The sequence below is a fragment of the Leguminivora glycinivorella genome, chromosome 1 (assembly GCF_023078275.1).
Source record: "Leguminivora glycinivorella isolate SPB_JAAS2020 chromosome 1, LegGlyc_1.1, whole genome shotgun sequence".
Taxonomy (NCBI): domain Eukaryota; kingdom Metazoa; phylum Arthropoda; class Insecta; order Lepidoptera; family Tortricidae; genus Leguminivora; species Leguminivora glycinivorella.
The window spans coordinates 21,927,392-21,947,881 of NC_062971.1; the positions used below are offsets into that span (position 1 = coordinate 21,927,392).

General features: G+C 37.8%; 1 protein-coding gene across 1 annotated transcript in view; it reads left to right on the forward strand.

Annotated features, from left to right (window-relative positions):
- Window positions 1-15,156, forward strand: part of LOC125229572 (cadherin-86C-like) — a 108,770-nt gene extending 93,614 nt beyond the window's left edge. The window contains exons 3-7 of the mRNA XM_048134484.1: window positions 5,604-5,794; window positions 6,822-7,066; window positions 12,741-12,842; window positions 14,588-14,713; window positions 14,884-15,156. Coding sequence (XP_047990441.1) covers window positions 5,605-5,794; window positions 6,822-7,066; window positions 12,741-12,842; window positions 14,588-14,713; window positions 14,884-15,156 — 936 coding nt within the window. The 5' untranslated portion in view covers window position 5,604. The remainder of the gene's footprint in view (window positions 1-5,603; window positions 5,795-6,821; window positions 7,067-12,740; window positions 12,843-14,587; window positions 14,714-14,883) is intronic.
- The last annotated feature ends 5,334 nt before the right edge of the window (window positions 15,157-20,490 follow it).

The following is a 20,490-nucleotide window of genomic DNA, read 5'->3' on the forward strand; positions in this document are numbered from 1 at the left end:
AAAATGCGTTGCCTTGAGGAGCTCATTTTTTTTCGCGTCCAACGCGACGAGATAAGAATTCATTCATATTTCAAATGATATTATAGAGGATTATTCGTTTTGTCATACTTCAAATATAGTGGTCCCTGATTTTCCTCCCGAGTGACATTATAGTACAGATGTTTACAGATTTTTTGCCGAATGACATTATAGTAAAGATGTTTACAGATTTTTTGGTAACTTTCAAATAAATATTTTAAGAGTTAACCCGTAGAGCGCATTATTTATTAGCAGCTACGGAATCAGTTTTAAATTATCTCCTAATTTTAAATGAAACAAAAAAAACGAAATAAAAAGCTAAGTACGTAAATGTAGTAAGGAATTGTGTGAATATTATTCTGTTATCAATATCTAGGAAGGAGAACAAGGAATGTGTTTGTATGAAAACGTATTTCTGGTCGGTTGTGCCCTTTCGTCTTAATATTACGCAGATAAATACTCGAAAGTAAGAATAAATTACGTGAATTCACCTGTGACGGAAATATTTAACAAAAAGCCGTTATTTTACCAATTAAATAAGGATTTAGTAATCCAATTATGGTTTAGAATTATACGGATAATCCTAATGCCTCCTAAGCGGGTTTCCTACGATTTGGGTCAAGCGATTGCGAGCGATTTTTTTATATTTAACCACGTGAAATTTAATATTAAGTGTTTTACGGATTAAGCGATAGGCTAGTTTCCTACTAGTCAAATCACCTTCTTTTTAAGAACTGTCAAAACGATTTGCTAATATGGAATTACTATGAAATACTGAGGAGTGACGTCACGGTCAATTCATTTACTTTATATCTTTCTCTTTGACTTATTAAATAGAAATTATGTTTAAACATAACTACTGTCCATATATTTCTTCTAATTATGTGGTGCTTTACTGTGCACTGCATAAAATATTTTATTGTAAGTATAGGAAACTAGCCTATTATAACTCAATAATGGAAACTCATGTAATAAAATGTTACAGTCTGAACAAAAAGAATTGAAATTAAATAGTGGCAACTTTTTGTAACTTATTTCTTTTGTGTGTGTGTGTATTGTGACAAGCAAATAAACGGATATCTATCTATCTATCTGCCTATCAATATTATAGTGTCATCACTTTCAAATCAGTGTGTGTGTGTGTGTGAAAACGGGACGACACTACGTTGCCACTTTTTAATTTCTACTCTTTTAGTCAGACTGTATTAGGTATGGTCACAAATTGATCAGTTTACACGATACAGCGGTGTATTAGAGTTTATAACAAGCGAGGCGCTATCAGCATACGTCGCGTCGGCTTACACACTGAGTGTTATGCCTATGATAATGGCGCCGCGAAGCAGTGAGGTCAGCGGCGACATCGTGCGCAGCCATTTTTGCAGTATCTCCCGCTGTTCAGCCGCTCATGCTGCCCCGCGGCTTGTCGACCGCTTCCAACCCGAGAAATATTACTCATAAATAACTATGACAAATGATATTCCGCTACGATCGTTGCGCTCTAACCATTTCTGGAGTAGACCGCGTCATGTTCCACCCTCATTACTTTTTATGGGGATGTGATAGAACGTTTTAGCACGTTCTGCCATTTACACCGGTTCACGATTTTGGACGAGTTGTTTCCGCGTAGTGTTGCCGATGCCGTACAACATATATATTATTAAAGGTTTTCCGTTTGCAAAAGGTCAGCTTAAATTTCAACAGTTAAATTGAGAGGAATGAAGCGTTATCTATAGGCATAATGATTTAAGTTCGTTGAGGCAGCCCAGTTTAATAATCCTTTAATTGCGTTCACTTGCTTTGTCCGTTATTGAATATTTCATTGGTTTTCAGTTCAGCTAAAAAAGTTTACATATATGCACACATATTCTAGTAATCGATTGGTAGATGGCTACATATATCGAAAGATAACTATTACTCACATTCTGGATCTTTTACTATAAGACCGAAATACAAAATGTATAATCGGATTACGGAGCTTTTAACGTACAAGTTATACATTTCTGACAACTATGCAGCACGCACAAACTTACTCATTCCGACCCAGAAGGCGCTAATGGTGGAGCTCCAGTATGAAATGGCGTTAGTTTCAATCTTCAGCACAGGAGCACATAAGTTTGTAGCTTGTACATTTAATCTGCTATCGAGGCGTCGATATCTGCGGCCGCACGCGACAAGATTTAAAGTTGCGGGCGAATGGCACGTCAGACAAATATTTCACCTTGGTTTGTGGCAAGCGGAAGCACTAGATCTAGTGCAACTTAGGAGATAACGGTGCTGTCTAGAAAGTTATTATATTTTAGAATTTCTGGAAGAAACAGAGTCTGAGCACATACTTTCCTGATGTTTACAATAATTCGTAAGATTTCAAGATCATTATAATGCTTATAATACCTACACCTCACTTTTATGCATTCATATTATAAAATTGACAAATAATACAAATATGTATTAGTCCCTCATAAACTACTATAATATTTCCAAGGATACAAACTCCAAAGCCAGTTCCATATGATATGTTTCTTGAGGGAGTAAAGATCACGAAACATGCGTGTAATCTTTGGTTCTAGTAAGTAACCGTGGCGCTGTTCAGGTTCACATTCTCAATACAATAGTTACCATTTTCCGTGAACTTTACGCTATCGAGCATCATATTCTAAAAAGTAAAAAACTCATCATGACAAGAGGTTCTGATATTACAACACCAACAGTGAGAACACGACACTAAAACAATTAAAAAATCCTACCAAGGCTAATCAAAGTCTTCTAATCTTAGTAAACCTGCCAAGTGAAAAATGTTTCAAATCGATTTAGATCCGCTTTCAAAGCAGAGTTGCGTTGGCAAGTTGATCGGTGTTTACTTACCAGAGAACTTGTAACTTGTCTGTTCTCCGTCGACGCAGATAGCCCTGAGATACAAATATAAAACGAGAGTTCCATAGTTAAATGTACTACATAAATATTTTAAATATTATATGAAGATAAAATGGAGCAACGTCGACAGTAAAAAAAACCCAAAATAAACGCATTAAAACTCTTTATGTATAATTAGCACAGGTTACTCGTAATATTGCTTACTATTCGACATATAAGTAGGTAACTATTCGATGACTACACTCCTGTATCTGTAGGTAATGATGTGGTTCTTTCCGTGTAACAATCCAATAAAATTAAGGCTAGGCATGTTACCCCAACGTTATTATCGCAGCAGCTAGTACCGATGTAAGTAGTAAATTAAGTTCCTTAAGCACCAACAACTCGCATTACTGAACCGCCTCTCATCCCTAGAAGGTTACATTAAAAATAAACTCGTATATATGAACCGACATGAAATTGAAATTGGAGTTATGCTCAAACCAGTTATTACCCGCGAAGCTATAAAGCGACGCTTCCTGCTCGTAGCGGACAGAAGCCGAGCTATGATTTCATAACAATTTTTTGCTTTCGCGAGTCCGAGTTTGAGGATTAGTTTCTTAGGAGAATAAACTTTGATTTTATGAATAATCTTGGTTTACTTGGTTACTTTTTCTTTTTAAACAGAATTCTGCAAACTAACTAAATAACACTTTCATTAAATCTATGAAGATATATTAAGCACATTTAATTTTTTTGTTTTCAATATATACACGAAGAGTGTATTTCTGCTCATGTTCAAACACTAAAATCCCAAATGAAATTTTCTGAAGTTCACCTAGATATAAAGGTAATACCACAGAGGATCGAGTATTATAGAGAGTTACTGTCGAAGTATAATGTGTAATCACAGTGCATAGACTGCCATCTCTTGACACAGGCATAAAACTTTTTTGAACCTCAGTTTTGACAATTTGACCCATATTGTTAGCTTGATATGTTTTAAAATGTCAAATATTCATATTAGTGCCATCTAGCTGAGCGTACCCCAAAGGTGTAATGCCATCTAGGCCACCGTACCTTTTTCTGTATGGTAGTGAGGTACGTTTTTTTCTTAGACTTTATCTGTCTATACGGAGTTATATAGGTATGTCTTTGGTAATACTTACTAATCTTTTTATATAATTTAAAATATTATCGACAATAACTAATATAAATGGTTTAGTTGAATATGAGAATATATGAATCTATAAAACATGTATATGTTATGTGTCACTTATATTGTGAACTTTTATAGGCCATTGAATGAATTCACACTTCGTATGTTTAGTTTTATAATCAACACCTAGATGTGAAGCAGAGATTGGTAATCTGGTGAGATGCCAAGTTTCATTGTGCAAGAGATTGGTGCAACAGTGAGCTTCTGATAAATTTATCGCAATCGTAAAATAACGGTTCATCTTGAGCTGCATACAAATAAACGCTTAAAGTTATATTTCAATATTATTAATCTAAAATCTGGAGGTTTTGATATTTGCATTATGATTTAAAAATGAAATCACAAAAATGCTACCGCATCTGATAATATAGTTATATGTTGATTATATATCCATGTATACTTCCATACTAATATTATAAATGGGAAAGTGTGTGTCTGTTTGTTTGTCCGTCCTTCACGGAAAAACGGAACGACGAATTGACGTGATTTTTTAAGTGGAGATAGTTGAAGGGATGGAGAGTGACATAGGTTACTTTTTGTCTCTTTCTAATGCGAGCGAAGCCGCGGGCAAAATCTAGTACATGATAATAGTGATAATGTAAGAGAGTAGAGACTGCTCGATCCCACAGTCAAACCGTGAAAACTGTTTTGTGGGACACTGTTCTAATGTAAACTGTTTATTTGTGTGTTAATAAGTAAATAATAATAAATAAAATAAATCTATATCAGAACTAAATAGGTATATACAAAACTCCAAACTCTCGTTGAAGCGTGCATTGAAGCATACACTAATCACGTCGTAACAAAATTGGAACAAACATTAGATCATTTTCTTCTTTGAAATCCATTAGATCCATGTCGTCAGCATTACTTTTTTAATTCTTGTTGTCTGAATGTTAGTACCATCGACTGAAGAGCGACAGGATAATCTTGTTTGGAATTCTACTTTGTTTATGTACAAATTATGCCATTCGTTTGCTTTGACCAAAGTTTTCTCGTAAAAAGTTAGAACATATTAAATTAAACGAGGATACAATGTGAAAATATTCTTAGACTGTTTGTTGTAAACCAGATATTTATTGAGTGCCCGACTGACAACATAAAAGCAAGTTCAAGACTCAATAAAAATTGCCAAAATAAAGAATTACAAGGAACATCAACTACAGTATAGGGTTCTTCAAAAAAGGAGTGTACAAGTTTCTAATGGGTCGGCAACGCGCATGTGATACCCCTTGAGTTGCAGGCGTCCATATGTTACGGTGACCGCTTTCCATCAGGCGGACCGTACACCTGTTTGCCACCGACGTGGTATATAAAAACATGATAATCTTACACTGCATGCTAAAAATGAATACGTTCAAGTATACTTTCACGTACAGTCTCCCGGATTCCTCCTACTGGAACCATATCCTTGTCCAATTACCCTAATGTTCACTAATACTGTACATAATAAAATAGAGTAGTACCGTTATATTAAATGCTCAGTTTATCAACAAAACCTTCACCTTGTCCGCAGGATGACCTGGCGCCTGGCACTGGTGTTGACGTGCCTAGCATGGGGCGCGCTGGGCGGCGAGCCGGTGTTCGATCCGACGACGCTGATGCGGCTCGTGCTAGTGCCGGCGGACGCGGCCGTCGGCTCCGTCATCTACAGAGTGCGCGCTTCCGACCCCGACTTCGATTATCCGTTACACTTTGAGCTGATAGGTAAGTCTTTGATTTAATACTTTTCTTGACCTACCTTAAGGTCTCTCACCACACAGCAGATGTGTTTGGTCCAGTCAAATTTATTTTAAACTTCTATGGCTACCTACTGTCACGAGTATCCACATATGTTTAAAATAAATTTACATACACTTATCTGGCACTTGTGACATTGAGGACTAAAGGTCAGCCAAGAAAATTATCGTTATATAAACGCAATGTAAGTAACTGACTCTGAATGAAGCAGAAAGTCTAGATCAAGAGTGTGAGATGAGTGGGCTGCACCCTCCGACATAGGCTAAGCCGTCCGTAGGTGGATCGTAAATCTTAATCAATGAAAAGATTACGCTGCTTAGATTGATCGTTACGCTTGAACCACTTTTCCAATAATACCAGCTAATTCGGGACTGGTTTCGGAACATCTCTTGTATAAATACCGTTTTATCGAATCTGTCACGCTTTAAACATCCCGTAAACTAAATAATTTCCCAGTTACTTGAACCAGAAAACGTTATCAAACAGTTAAAAACAAAGCACTTTCAATTACTATCAATCAAACCTTTGTTTCCCCCGTTATTCGGCAACCGACCGCTTTCTACTCAATTCCAGTTATCTACTCCTAATTTTGTTGTGGCGCACTATCAACGAAAGTGTCAGCGTCACGCCAGAGCAGGTCGTCCATTGAAAACGACATTTGAACGATAAAATCTCAACTGGATTTGATATTTACCTGACATTTATCGCAATGCATAGTCAGCATCAAGAGTAATTGGCACAAAAGCGGTGTTCTAAAACAGGCTATTAAAGTTTTGTTGTTAAAAAGTAATTAAGGTTGGCACTGGCGCAACGCAACTTTGGCGCACTGTTTCATCCGTTACTATTGATGCTGTACGAATAAGATGCACTTAAAATAATGTCAAGAAAAAAAAACTTGATAACTTTAAAGTTATATTCTGGATACCTCAAACTATACTCATACAGCATATTAAATGTGTTCTTGGTGACTTACATCTCATATTTTAAATCGCAGGTCAAATGGGTCGTTTGGACGTCGGCGTCGAGACGTTGCCCTGCACCCGCTACAACTCCGTGTGCCAAGCCAACGTGATCCTCCTGCGGCGCCTCGAGCCCGGCCGCTACGTGGACTTCAGGCTGTCCGTCAGAAATACCAGGGGCCGCAGCAGCAGGATCGCTTGTTCCATCACCGGGACCAACGCGACCACACCGAGGGACACCATATTCCCGCACCAGCCACCTATCGTCTTGGTGCCTGAGGTATATCGCTACGACTTCAAGCTGTCCGTCAGAAATACTAGGGGCCACAGTAGCAGGATCACCCGCTCCATAACTGGGACGAACGCGACCACCCCGAAAGACTCCATTTTCGGGGGACCAGCCACGTCTCGGTGTCTGACGGTAATCTGTAGCAAAAAGGTACTTTATTTTAAGCATTTTGTGCGTACTTTAAAATTTGAAAATATACTCAAAGGGGCTGAATTTAATACTGAGTCAATAGGCTACTAGACTCATATCGAATTGGGCACAAATCACAATAAATGATTTGTTCTGTAGTATTTGACATAAAACAACAATATTTATAGATTTTGGGTATTAAAAGTGTATAATCACTGACGTATTTTCGATTAAAAATGTGTGTAATCTTATAATTATTTTGGCCACCGAAAACGGCTGTCAGCGATGTAGTGACGTCATCGAACGGGCTGCATGTCAAAACAATCACTGACATATTGAACATTATGCCTTCACACTTAAAAAGTCAGAAAATGTTGTTTTCGAATAGAATGACCCGATACACAGATAATCTATAGATTAACATGACTGCTGTTTTCGTCTGATTACGTATATTTTAAAAATATTTTTCGCTGTTTTTAAGTTATAATAAAATATGGGAATATTTTATTTCGGTTAATTGAACAGTACTTAATCATATAAGACCGACTTTAAAAAGCGTCAAGTAGCCTATTCATTTGATTAAACAAAATAATTTCAATTAAAATAAATGTACATTTTTCCTTCAGTTCCTTGTAAAATTACTTTTTTTTTGCCAAGATACGACCTTGCCTTTTTATTATATTTTCCTTAATCCCGGTTGTCGAGGTAAGTTCAAAGCTTATTTAATTTGGTCTGCGTTGATGTAAATTAAAAGAGCCGCAGACAGAGTGAATAATGAGATTATAAGGGTTACCCTAGATACAATTACGAAATGGTTCACGTCAAATTAGTTTCCAGAAATTGCTAAGTTATAGTGATGACATTTATAATTAATTTTAAGTAAAATTTATACGCGACAACACATTTATATGTACTGGAATGAACAAAATTGAATCGGTTAGGTGTCGAGTAAACCCAATATTATTTAAGTACCTAATTGTTTATGCTCGTAGCACGCCCGTGACAAGTAGTCCAATTCAGACCTCTTTTTTAACACCCGACGCAAAACGACGGGGTGTTATAAGTTTGACGTGTCTGTCTGTCTGTTTATCTGTCTGTGTGTGTGTCTGTCTGTGGCATCGTAGCTCCCGAACGGATGAACCAATTTGGATATAGTTTTCTTTTGTCTGAAAGCTAAGTTAGTCGGGAGTATTCTTAGGTATGTTTCATGAAAATCGGTCTGCTATGTCGCGGTCGGGGGTTTTTTCAAAATTTTTTATTTTGTGGTTAGGTTATTAAACCGTCATTAGGTGGAGCAAAAAAAAACACTTTTTCTGGAATTAGCAAACCTAATAGTTATCAATCAATGCCCAAGTCTAAGAAGCCTTTGTGTAAATTTTCAGCTTTTTAAATCAACATCTTCTGCCTCCGCATTAGGTTTGAAATGTTAAAAAATCTCATAGAAACCTGAAAATCCAACTTTTTAGATAAAAAATGTTTTTCGGCAGTATTATGTTCAGTATACATTATTGATACATATTATTATCAGGCACGGTGGTATTGGCATAAGACAAATCTCCGCGGATTGCTCTTCCGGCATTTATTTCTTCTGGTCATAAAATTGAAAATCTGTTCAAGAAAATTCTTAGAGCTGACTCGGTCGTTCCCTTTCTTGCAGGAAGCGATGACGAGCTGGAAAACAGCCTGCCCAAATGCAGACCTTCCCATCATTCGCCATTCGCAGCACCAATGGGACGAGCCGCTCTGTCGGCTGGTACGGGATAATCTCATTGAAACGTCTACCAGCACCACAGAGCGCGCTCGTCTCCTTGCTGCTGCGAGTTGGGAATCCGGCTCCTGGCTGCAAGCCCTAAGAATCTAGGCACCTTGCTGTCAACGAACACCCTTAGATTTTCTTTATGTTTGCGTTTGGGTGTTGCTTGCGTGGCCCCTCACCAATGCCAGTGTGGCACAAGCGTCTCGCGGTTTGGTCTCCATGGCCTATCCTGTTCCAGGAGCGTCGGCCGTCTTTCACGTCACGCGAGCCTGAACGACATTCTCCGCCGAGCTCTCGTTACGGCGGGGAGCCCCAGCGGTTCTAGAACCGCCTGGATTGGCTCGCGACGACGGAAAGAGGCCGGACGGCATGACCCTCAGTGCCTTGGAAGATGGGACGCCCTTTAGTTTGGGATGCCACATGTGGGATACCCTTGCGGCGTCCCATCTCCCAGGGACTTCAAACAGAGCTGGTGCTGCCGCCAACTCGCGGAACACCTCAAACGGCGCAAATATGCAGGAATTGATTCCAGTTTCATGTTTGAGCCGTTTGGGGTGGAAACGCTTGGGCCGTGGGTTCAGGTGCTCACAGTATCTTTAAGGAGCTTGCCAAGCGCCTCGTCGACGCGACAGGGAGACAAGAAGGCTGGCACTTACCTAGCACAACGCATAGGCATTGCCGTTCAACGTGGCAATGCCGCCAGCCTTCTTGGCACCTTACCACAGGGAACCGATTTAGAGCCGATTTTTTATTTATAAAGTATTTATTATATTATTTTTATAGTTACTTAGGTTAGTATAGTTTTTAAGTTAGTTTTATGTCATCATGGTATTTTTTAGCTTTTATTGAAATTGATAATTTATATTTTTAATTGAAACAAATGAATACATTTATTATTACATAAGAAACTCACCAAAAATTGCGAGAATAAGCGTTAAAAATCGCCAATTTTCAGTATTTTTTAGCGGCTATTTTGGCGAATGTACTGAAACTAGACAAACTTTTGGCGATTCTTGAGGCTACTGTCGCAACTTTTTGTAGTTTCTCATAATGATATGTATCTAATAAAATATACATATACTAAACAACTAAACTTCCGAAAATTTTTTTATCTGAAAGTTCAATTTTTAGGTTTGTATGAGATTTTCAAAATTTCAACCCTAATGCGGAGGCAGAAGATGTTGATTTAAAAGCTGAAAATTTGCACAAAGGCTTCATAGACCTAGGGGCATTGATTGATAACTATTAGGTTTGCTAATTCCAGAAAAGTGTTTTTTCGCTCCACCCTAACCGTCATATATTGTAGCCCTTTGAAAAATATTCACCAGGATGATATTCATAGGACTATAAAAAAACTATATCATATTTTTTTTTTCAGAATTCTATTATTATTTCTCGAAACGGCATTGTCTACCTTGTTGACATTGAAATACTAATAATATATTACGGGATACCCCCATTTGCCAGAATTTCATTTGCCATAATTTTATTTGCTATCCTATTCAACAATCATAATATTGTTTCTCATAACATCTTATGCCATAATCATTGTTTACTATATTAATCTAGTGCCAGAAACTTTGTTTCCCATAAAGTCAGTTTCCATAATGTCATTTGTCAGAATCATCGAAACTGTAATTACTACATTCCATACCATCATTTGTCATACAAATTAGCGTCCAGAAAAGTCAATTTCCATAATGTGCTTTGGCAGAATCGAAAACTACTATAATAGGTACTAGAAGGACTAGAGAATGAAACTGCCATCAGAAAGTAGGTTAGGTTAGGTTAGAACTGTGACCCCCTGGAAAATGAAACTGCTGTCAGAAAGTAGGTTAGGTTAGGTTAGAACTGTGAACCTCTGAAAAGGAAACTGCTTGAAAAGTAGGTTAGGTTAGGTTAGAACTGTGACCCCGGAAAATGAAAATACTATCAGACAGTAGGTTAGGTTAGGTTAGAACTGTGACCCCTGAAAATGAAACTGCTATCAGAAAGTAGGTTAGGTTAGGTTAGAACTGTGACCCCCTGAGAATGAAATTGCTGGAAAAGTAGGTTAGGTTAGGTTAGAACTGTGACCCTGGAAAATAAAACTGCTATCAGAAAGTAGGTTAGGTTAGGTAATAATATGGGCAACAATTAATATGGCAATAATTGCTTATGGCGTTTGAATATTCTATGAAACCACATATTATTGCACTTAATAATATGGCTAACAAATAGTATGGCATTGTATGATTATGGAAGGTAATATTCGTATAAACAACGAGTATGTCATATGATTTTTATGGTAAACAAATCATTCGGGCAAATGAAATTCAGGCAAGTTAGATTCGGGCAAATGAATATTATGTTAAATGACTGTCGGGCAAACAATAGACAACCATATATTACATCTCATATCTAGTGGCAAATGTTAAAGGCACCTGGCGCGATTACCGTACGAGAGCGTGGCTCAAATGAGCCGGCGTCAGCCTGATGTGATGTGATTGATGATGATGACGAAACGCACCCTCCCCTTAAATTAACTCTCTATTAACTGTCACGCATCGTACAAAGCGCTAAGTTTAAGAAGACAATACGTTACCACTCATAAAAAAAATACGCAAACTATGCTGAGTCAAACTCTGATTAAAAAGTTGAGGTAAGGATTATGAAAAATTACAATACGTACATAATTTAATAAAATCAAAAGATGCTATAATGCGAGTATAAACATACCAATCCCAAGATAGGCAAGATACTTATAAGGAGTTCTCAAAAATCCGTTAATCAGCAACACCAATGAAAAACAAAATAATAGTACCTATATAATAACCTAACCACAAAATTAAAATTTTGAATAAAACCCCCTTACATAGTGGACCGATTTTCATGAAACATGGCTATAAGAACACTCGCGACTAACCCAGCTTTCTCAAGCAAAAAAAATATTTTTTTTTTTAAATTATAAATGGGCTTTTACTCTTGGCCACAGACTAGCCAAAGGCAAAGACGTGGCCTACGATGGAGTGAGCTCGCCCAGAAGATGCCTGTTCACTCTTGATTTGAAGGTTGCCGGGTTATATGAGCTCGGAAATATAGCCACCGGTGCAAGGAATTCCACTCCTTGGCAGTGGGCATAAGAAAAGAAGAAACAAAGCGCTTCGTGCGGATTCGTGGAATATCCACCAAGTAAGTGACTAAATCTAAATTCATCCGTTCGGGAGCTATGATGCCACAGACAGATACGTCAAACTTATAACACCCCGTCGTTTTTGCGTCGGGGGTTAAAAAAACACATTTTAGCGGAAAATTGATTAGGTACTGCCAGAAAATAGTAAAGCTAAAAATAAATACACGCTGGAAAATCTGATTTATATTTTTCCATTTCCGTATTCCATATAGCGAACGGCGACATGCGTGATACGCACGATTTGGGTCGCTATACCAGATTAGGTACGTATATAATCTCTTCTGACCAAGATTTTTAATGATCTCTTCGGATTATGCCCAAAATCGCGGCAGTAATAAGGGAACGGACGTCACTCATTTTATCAAAGAAATTGTTGAAAGTAGCTGCTATAACACTGTCGATTTACTGTTGCAACAGTTAACTGACTTCGGAATGTCGCGTTATACTAAAAAGGAGTCCCTTCTTATTAAACCATCTACATTCAAATCTTCCTTTTCGAACAACTTCTTTTGCTTTTGGCCCCGGAAATCATATTTAATCCTACAAAAAATGGAGACTCCTAGTCACTGCGTTCGTAATTTATTTCCTCAAGAAAAACTCTTTTGCAGGACGCAAAGCGAGGCACGGACCTGGAGTTCGTGATCGCAAGGAAGAACCCTCTTGTCGCCGAAGTTCTCTTTGGAACTGGAATTATGGGTAAGTTCTACAAGGTCCTTTAATCGTAATTAATCCTTTCGTGGGATGATGAAAAGCGAGTATCTGTATTGGGTGTTAATTAGAATTTATATAACCGTGCTATTGAAGGTTAATCGGAATAAATTTTACCATGGAAGCAACCCTTCAGGCACAAACGGGTGTTACGAATGTATTTTGCAGTAGAATAAGACAGGTAGTTTTGCATGGAATACACGGAAATTTTCTATCGGGGTTTTGTACTTTTCTGTTCTTTCAAACTAGCAAACAATTTAAGATCTTGCATCAAACCAGTGGGCGGTATTAATTAGGTGTGTAGTTACCAAATATCACATTACACAAAATATTTGAACATTATTAAAATTATAATTCTAAATAGATATCCCACACGAAAGAAAAATAAACGACAAACGGGGGGTCTAGTGGTGAAGACGTTAGCCGCGTAAGCTGAAGACCCGGGTTCGATTCCGGCTCGGCCACCAGTGGGCCTTGGTCGTTTTTTCTTTCGTGTATGATATCTATTTAAACTTATAATTTACATAATAGTAGTGTGACTACTTGAAAAAAAAGAACAAATCGAAAAATAATCAATAAAATAAAATCATTTGTTTCGCTCAATAGTTGTATCATTAAAATTAGTTTATGTAGGACTGTGAAAAAAGTATAGCGTATTTACTAATACTTAAATAGCAATTACTGTTTTTGGCTGTGTAACAAGAATTGCGTTCCTGCGTGCATGTCCATACCTACTGATCAGAAGCCGCGCAAGATGTATGGAATCACGCTCGAGCCGCAACTTATGCTAGCCAGTTTCGTGTAAACCCAACTCATCGAATCACTTAGGTACAGCCGAGAACATCAACTCGGTTCATTACAAATAATGAGACGTGATACGAGGCGACGATTAGGCGTCTAATGACTTTTTCGCTTCGCAGTTCCTTGTTTGATACGCGTCGCCATAACCACATAATGAGGTTTCGCGCTGAACGCCTGTTTCCAGAATTGCGCCGACGGATCCCGCAAATTTCATTTTATAATTTTAGTGTGGTGTGGCGTGCGCCGACGTAAGGCAAATTAGGTATGCACCCGCCGTAATATGTAGACGTAATCAATTCACTCTTCTAGGAACTATTCAACTGGATACTCTGGATTACGCTATAGGTACGTGTTAAACGGTTCAAAGTAAATTCGGGTTTCGCAGTTTTAGATATGTATGGGTATGGGTTTTCATTAGATTAGATTACGTAATGTAAAATATGTATGTATTACGATAAGTAACAATAGTAAGTATTCTACATGATTTATAATGTATGTATAACCATCGTATTCCTCATTTTTTTTAAAGTTGTTTTACAATGGCAGTCAAGCGATACCAAACAACTCGATATTACGGAGTAAAGTGTTTGAAATTACCCTCATTTACATTAAATCATGGCAATTTTAAGGATTCGCTAGGATTCCATTGTGTGCAATGAGAAGGGTCGGACAGCCGCGCGGCAGCCGAGTTGATGATGTTGCACAATTACCAGGCATTAAGAAGACTCAAGGCGTGTTAAATTTCTCACAGTCCGTGGAGAATGGCTAGCACCCGTAACTCTGAGTGGTCGCTTTATCGGCCACTTAAATGCTATAATAATGGAGAACGTGTCCCTTACGTGTACGTACTGTAATTCTAAAGCGGTCCGTCTATTATCTGGGCAGGCTCCGGCTCGTTCTTTTGTTGCAATCACCTATTTTTTCTTAACGATCCTTTTTCCCACAGGGATCACCTCTGTTCGCGATTCGACAGCGCCGCGTCTCCACCGAGAACACCGAGGGCCAGATATTCCTCGTCGGGCCGCTGGACTTCGAGGCGCAGTCCATGTATCACCTGACGCTATTAGCCGTGGTAAGGAATGCGATTACCTATGCGAAAACATCGTCAGTTTAATCACCTGGTTAAGCTTTAATTACGTTTTAAATCCTATTCCGTTAAGCTACTTTTACAAACTATTCGTAAAGCCAAAAATGAAATGTGGATTTATAGTAATTGGTCGTAATGTTGTGCATGACTTGCAGGTGACCCATACGCGGAGATCGGGAAGCGACACGCGTAATATAGCCAGTTTGGAGGTGGTGGTGGTAGTCCAGGACGTCCAAGACATGCCTCCCGTGTTCACGTCGGCTCTCCCATCACGCACCTGCCGCGCCAAGGTCACCCCCGGCGACGTCGTGGTGAAGGTGCGCGCTGAAGACGGCGACAAAGGCGCGCCGAGGCAGATCAGATACGGCCTTCAGATCGGAGGGCAATCCCTTTACACCGTTCTTCAACATCAACGAAACTACTGGTAAGCAAATAAACTCACTAATTGACTTTCGGATTCAGCAGCTCTCAACTTCTGTCGGACGCAATCAGTATGTGGTATTAGTGTCAACAGTTATTTAACTCGGGCCGAAAGCTTCGCAGTAAATCGGAATAAATCCCGACGTCCATTAGTAAAATAGTGAAGGAATGGAGTACGGCATTTTTAAAGGCAGGTATAGAATGCAGCTAAGCAGAGAGGAATTTTGCAAGCCGTTGCCGCCATCTGCCTTTAATGGATGTTTGGCTTAAATAGGCAAAATGACAACGGTTCACTCATACGCAATACGAGTAATGTTGTGGTATGCTCAAATACCTTTGTACAATTTTTTACATTGTACCTCTACAAAGTATGCACTTGGTTAGGTTAAAAGTAAAATGTTACGTAACTTTTATAAGTTATAACTAAGTAGTAACCGCAGTCAGCGAATTTAATAATAATAACAGCTTTCTAAAAAGCCACACGTTATTTAAATTACGCGAACCTTTGCAAACACTTATTATATACAGCACGTAAACCTAAATAGTTATTTGTTATACAAGGGGGCAAAAGTTGTATTTTAACGCCGAGTGTGGAATTGAAAAACGAGCAAGTGAAAGGATTCTATAGTTGAACCACGAGCGAAGCGAGTGGTTCGAGAATAGAATCCTGAACTTGCGAGTTTTTTAACACACGAGAAGTAAAATACATTTGCACCCGAGTGTAACACAAAACTTTTCCCCTCACTATAGCGAGGAAACTACAACGCAAAAAATGCGTTTATCACTGCTTCCAGTAGTTCCACAGGTGGTAAATCATCTTTATTACTAGATTCACCTACTTTATCAATTTTAAAGCAGTTAATTTGACTTTATTCAAGGTCAAATTACTTTACCCACTAGTGGATAAAATGCGTTTTTACCCGCTGGTATTAAAGGACAAAACACGTGTTTCCGAGCTAGTGAGGGGAAAAAATTCAATTTAAGTAAAAGTTATCTAATTCCATTTTTATGTCCTATACTCACCACCGTTAAGAGGTCTGCCCGTATTAGGTTTACAGCACCCTGTATAAGGCTAAGTGCACCGTTTTTAGAACCCTCTTGGTGGTCAAATATTTGCGTAACTGGGTAAGAAGAATTTATTAACCCACGCTCTGCCCCGCTCGGTCGTACGTATTTAGGCGAAATTTTTCATTCACGCAAGCAAGGGGTTACTGCCTTTTAACGACGTTATTGCTTACCCTTTGTGTTTTCCTGAATTCAGAAATAAAACGACATAGTTATTACAATCTTGGCCTGAAAACTGCTAGTGCCCTGAAGGGTTATTTTACCATTAGGCAGCTTAAATCATTCATTACATTGACTTCGCAATAAAATTTGTGTTCCGTTGCTGTAATTTCAAGTACCTACAGGTCAAATAATCTGTTTTAAGTATTGGTCGTATATACTCACTTAGTTTTGTATTTTTGACGCACACACTCATAGGTATATATACCGTCAGACCACCTGCAATCTGGAGAAGTTTTCATTTTTAGTCCGATAACATCAGCGCGTCCGTCTTACGTCCGGCGGCTTCGTAGGGATTTCCTACTTTTGTTATCGCCACTCCCACAACCTTGCTACAGCCCTGGTAGCCATCTGACCCACTTCGCCGTTATTAACTAAACACTATCAGATTAAGTTCGCGCTTCGTTTAACAAAAACCTCTTTACGGCTACAACTTTCGCAGGAAAACTTTCATCATTTAGCTCAGACAATTAATAGCTAAATAGCAGCCGCTATGTCATTATGGTTAAAGCATTAAGGTGGAAGTCCTGAAAGTGACCTTCAGAATCAACGCTTTACGTTAAAACTTTCGTTTGACTTCCTGGCTCCGTAATTAAAACAGTGTGTATACCAAACACAAACAATAATTAACCCAGATTGAAGCAAGTAGTAGGTCACAATTAAAATATTTACAATTCTTATGCGAAATACAACAACATTTACTTAGTTAAAGAACACATTTTCCTCGAAAATTATAATACGAGTAGGTACTTTTACCCACGTTATTTTACTTAAATTGATTTGTTCTTTAATTAGGAGCAAAGGAATAGCAATGATATGTATTTTTAGGGTAGTTACTCATAGAATTAAGTAAACTCGTATTACACATATTTTAGGAACAAAACTGGGAAGTAATTCTACAAAATGCATTTTTTATCTAATTTGACTAGCATAAAAAGCTCGTTTTGGGCCACAAAATTGCATCTGACAAAATTACTAATACTATTATCTAGATATACAATATAAGTACATAATAGGTATCTATAACGTCCTGAATCGGCAGAGAACACCGCCATTGCTACAGCCTTGCAGCATAATGGCTCTTTATTAGACCAAACCCGTCGTCTCGCCTCTACCCATTGTTTGCCCCTGCTTTAATTCATAATAAAGGGCCTTTGAATGGTCCCTTCGCAGAGCACAACTGTCGGTGCAGTCTAGTCGATGTAGTTGAGATAATTAGATCGCAGTCCTCAAAGTTTCATCTTTATTCTCCATATCTTCAATAACGAAAAGGTGTTTTCCTCTCTTGCACGCTGGCTCAAACCTGATATAAAATGCATTCCTCACTAAAAATGAAAGCATTTTCCAATGGCTAGTCCTTTTTCCGAGCCTTCGCGTCCGTGGAATTCATAACTTGTCTAGCTTGTTTCCATTACATCTAACTGTTTTTTGCCATCCCGCGTACAAAAAACCAACGGTTAAGAATTTCCCCACCCCCTTTCCTCCCGTAGGTGTCGTAGAAGCGTTCAATTTAGGTGTGGGCGATAGGCTAGCAACGTGTCACTGCAACATTACGATTTCGTTTTCTTTCAGCCTCTGAGTAGCACTGAAATTTTTAGGAGTTTTCTATCGTATTTTCTAACTTTTTGTACTTTTGTATATACTAGGCGAATCTGACTGAAATATAACACGTTCGTACTTCGTAACATTATCTGGAAAATAATTACGAAGGAAAATAAATCATTTCGCACTATATATGTGGATGCTGATACGCAATAATGTGTCATCTCACATGCATTTTGTGCAATAAGATGTCAAGTTGTCAACTCCAAAAATTTTAACGATTAAAGTTGATACAGAGAAAATCAATGTGGGTTGACACATTTTTGCTTAACACCATCCTATACCATCCTATATCTGTGTATTTAAATGATAAATGCACAGTTCAAACATTTGGGGTAAGTAAATATCGATTCCCATAATAGGCTTAGGTACACACTTGAGATGGATATTCAAGGAAATAGTAAATCGCGAAATATTATTTAATTTTTACGTGATACTAATTTCGTTGTATAGAATGTTCTTGTCATTGATGACAACCATGATGCTTGACCAAGTAGTTAGAATCTAATTTTTTCATCGTTCAAGAGCAATGATTTTATCGAGCCGCTTAGTGACGTCGTTTTGCCTTTGATTGCGCTTTCTTAATGTATATTTGCTCATGACAATATCGCTTCACTGGCCATTGTAGGGGTGATTACACGGCTCGATTGCCAGCTGTTACCCGGCAGATCGGTCCACTCACCGCACGCCGTTTCAGGTTGGATCACATTATTTTAATGACCTCCATCCAGTCAGATAGGGGTTCCGCCCAAGGGATGTAAACTAAGATCTAACTAAGAGCATATGTGCTGCTTTCTGGGTAAAGGAACCTTATTGTCGGTGGCTTACGTCTCATGGCGTCGTATTTCTGTACACGAACTTCGCTCATAACGCTGTAAGCGCCATCGACAATAAAGTCCCTTTACTCAGATAACGTCATACAGGTATAAGATTTAATATCAGGAAGACTTAAGTCGTTTATTTTGAAATAGTAATAATTACGGCATAATGGTAAGTGTGTATTGATGTTCGCATTGAGTTTGTCTACACATTAAGGGTGCTTTCAAAAAAACGTCAAAAGAATGTAAAATTGATAGTTTTAAGGAGAAAGAAATACTACACTTTCCGGATATCCAACAGATTTATTTAATGCAAGTTTCCAGTTAGAGTATCTTATTATCTTGATTTTTATAAGATTGGATTTCGTAAAACAACTCACTAAATTAATTATGAATTTTTCTAATTTAATGTGTTTAGAAAAACTCACGTATAGAGCTGAATTAGACGATCTTATTTATAAAATTTGGACAATTTTGAATACTAAAACAGGTAAATTTGGAGAATTTAGAAGATCCTGTACTACAATCTTCTCAGATTACATTTTTATATTATAAGGTTTTGAAAAAGAGTAAACGAGGCTAAGACGAATTCAATTTTTTTCAGAAATTACCTAAAATTAAGTGACAATTTCTTTGAAAATCTATGATCATATCGAAGTAATTTTTGTACTTAATTAATCTGCAACGTTTACTTGTACTGCTGTTATGCCTTAGTGATTATAAATTGCTATTATTTATTTTTGGCAATTTTTTGAAAACGAGCCCTCACCGGTACAATTGTTACCACTTTTTGGACATTTTCTCATATTTTGTTAGACTAAGTAGAAAAAAGAGTGAGTTTTCCGTGATCATGATGTATGCAACTGCGTCGAAATATCGGGAGCTCGACAAAAATCAAAAAGGTAATCACGGTCTATATCTCGGTCAATATTTAAGTCTAATGAAAATAACCGTGAATCATTCAAAACTCTTATTCAAGTAGAAAAAGTCCTATAATATGATATATATTTGTAAACTACTTCCGTAAAGCCCTTTAATTTGATACTACACACGGTGTGATCAAGCGCTCGGTTGCGATTTCACTGTTTTCTACACGAAAGGCCTCTTAATCAACTCATGCATTTTATCACTAAACGATGGCACAAGTAGGTAGCAAATTTGTTAAAACTTAACATTCAATTTGTTAAGCACTTCTCTTAAAGAAAACGCGGTGAAGAGAGTCAAAGTCACTGTCGTAGTAAATTTTCTATTCCAATTTATCTTAAAAATGTCCTAATACTGGATTTACAAAGCGGCCATCAGCCCGAAAAATCTGTGAAGGCTGTTCCAACATTATTGAATTGCAAACCAGAGGTGGTGCCGTGCAAAAAGGATTTCGCCGCTTCGGAGAAATCTTTACTGTGTTGTTAATTGACTAGATAGATATACACGGTATCTTAACTTTTTCTACTTTTACTTCAGTACCAAATCTGTAAAATAATGCTTTTAAACCAGTTTAGCTTATCCACATAAGCCCACTTGACTCGTCTAAAAATTCATCCACCCACAATAAAACTGTAAAAGAACAGTTACGTATATTGCGTATTTAAAAAGGCTATGATTTAGCTTTGAATTAGTAGCAATACTAAGCTCTTTCTT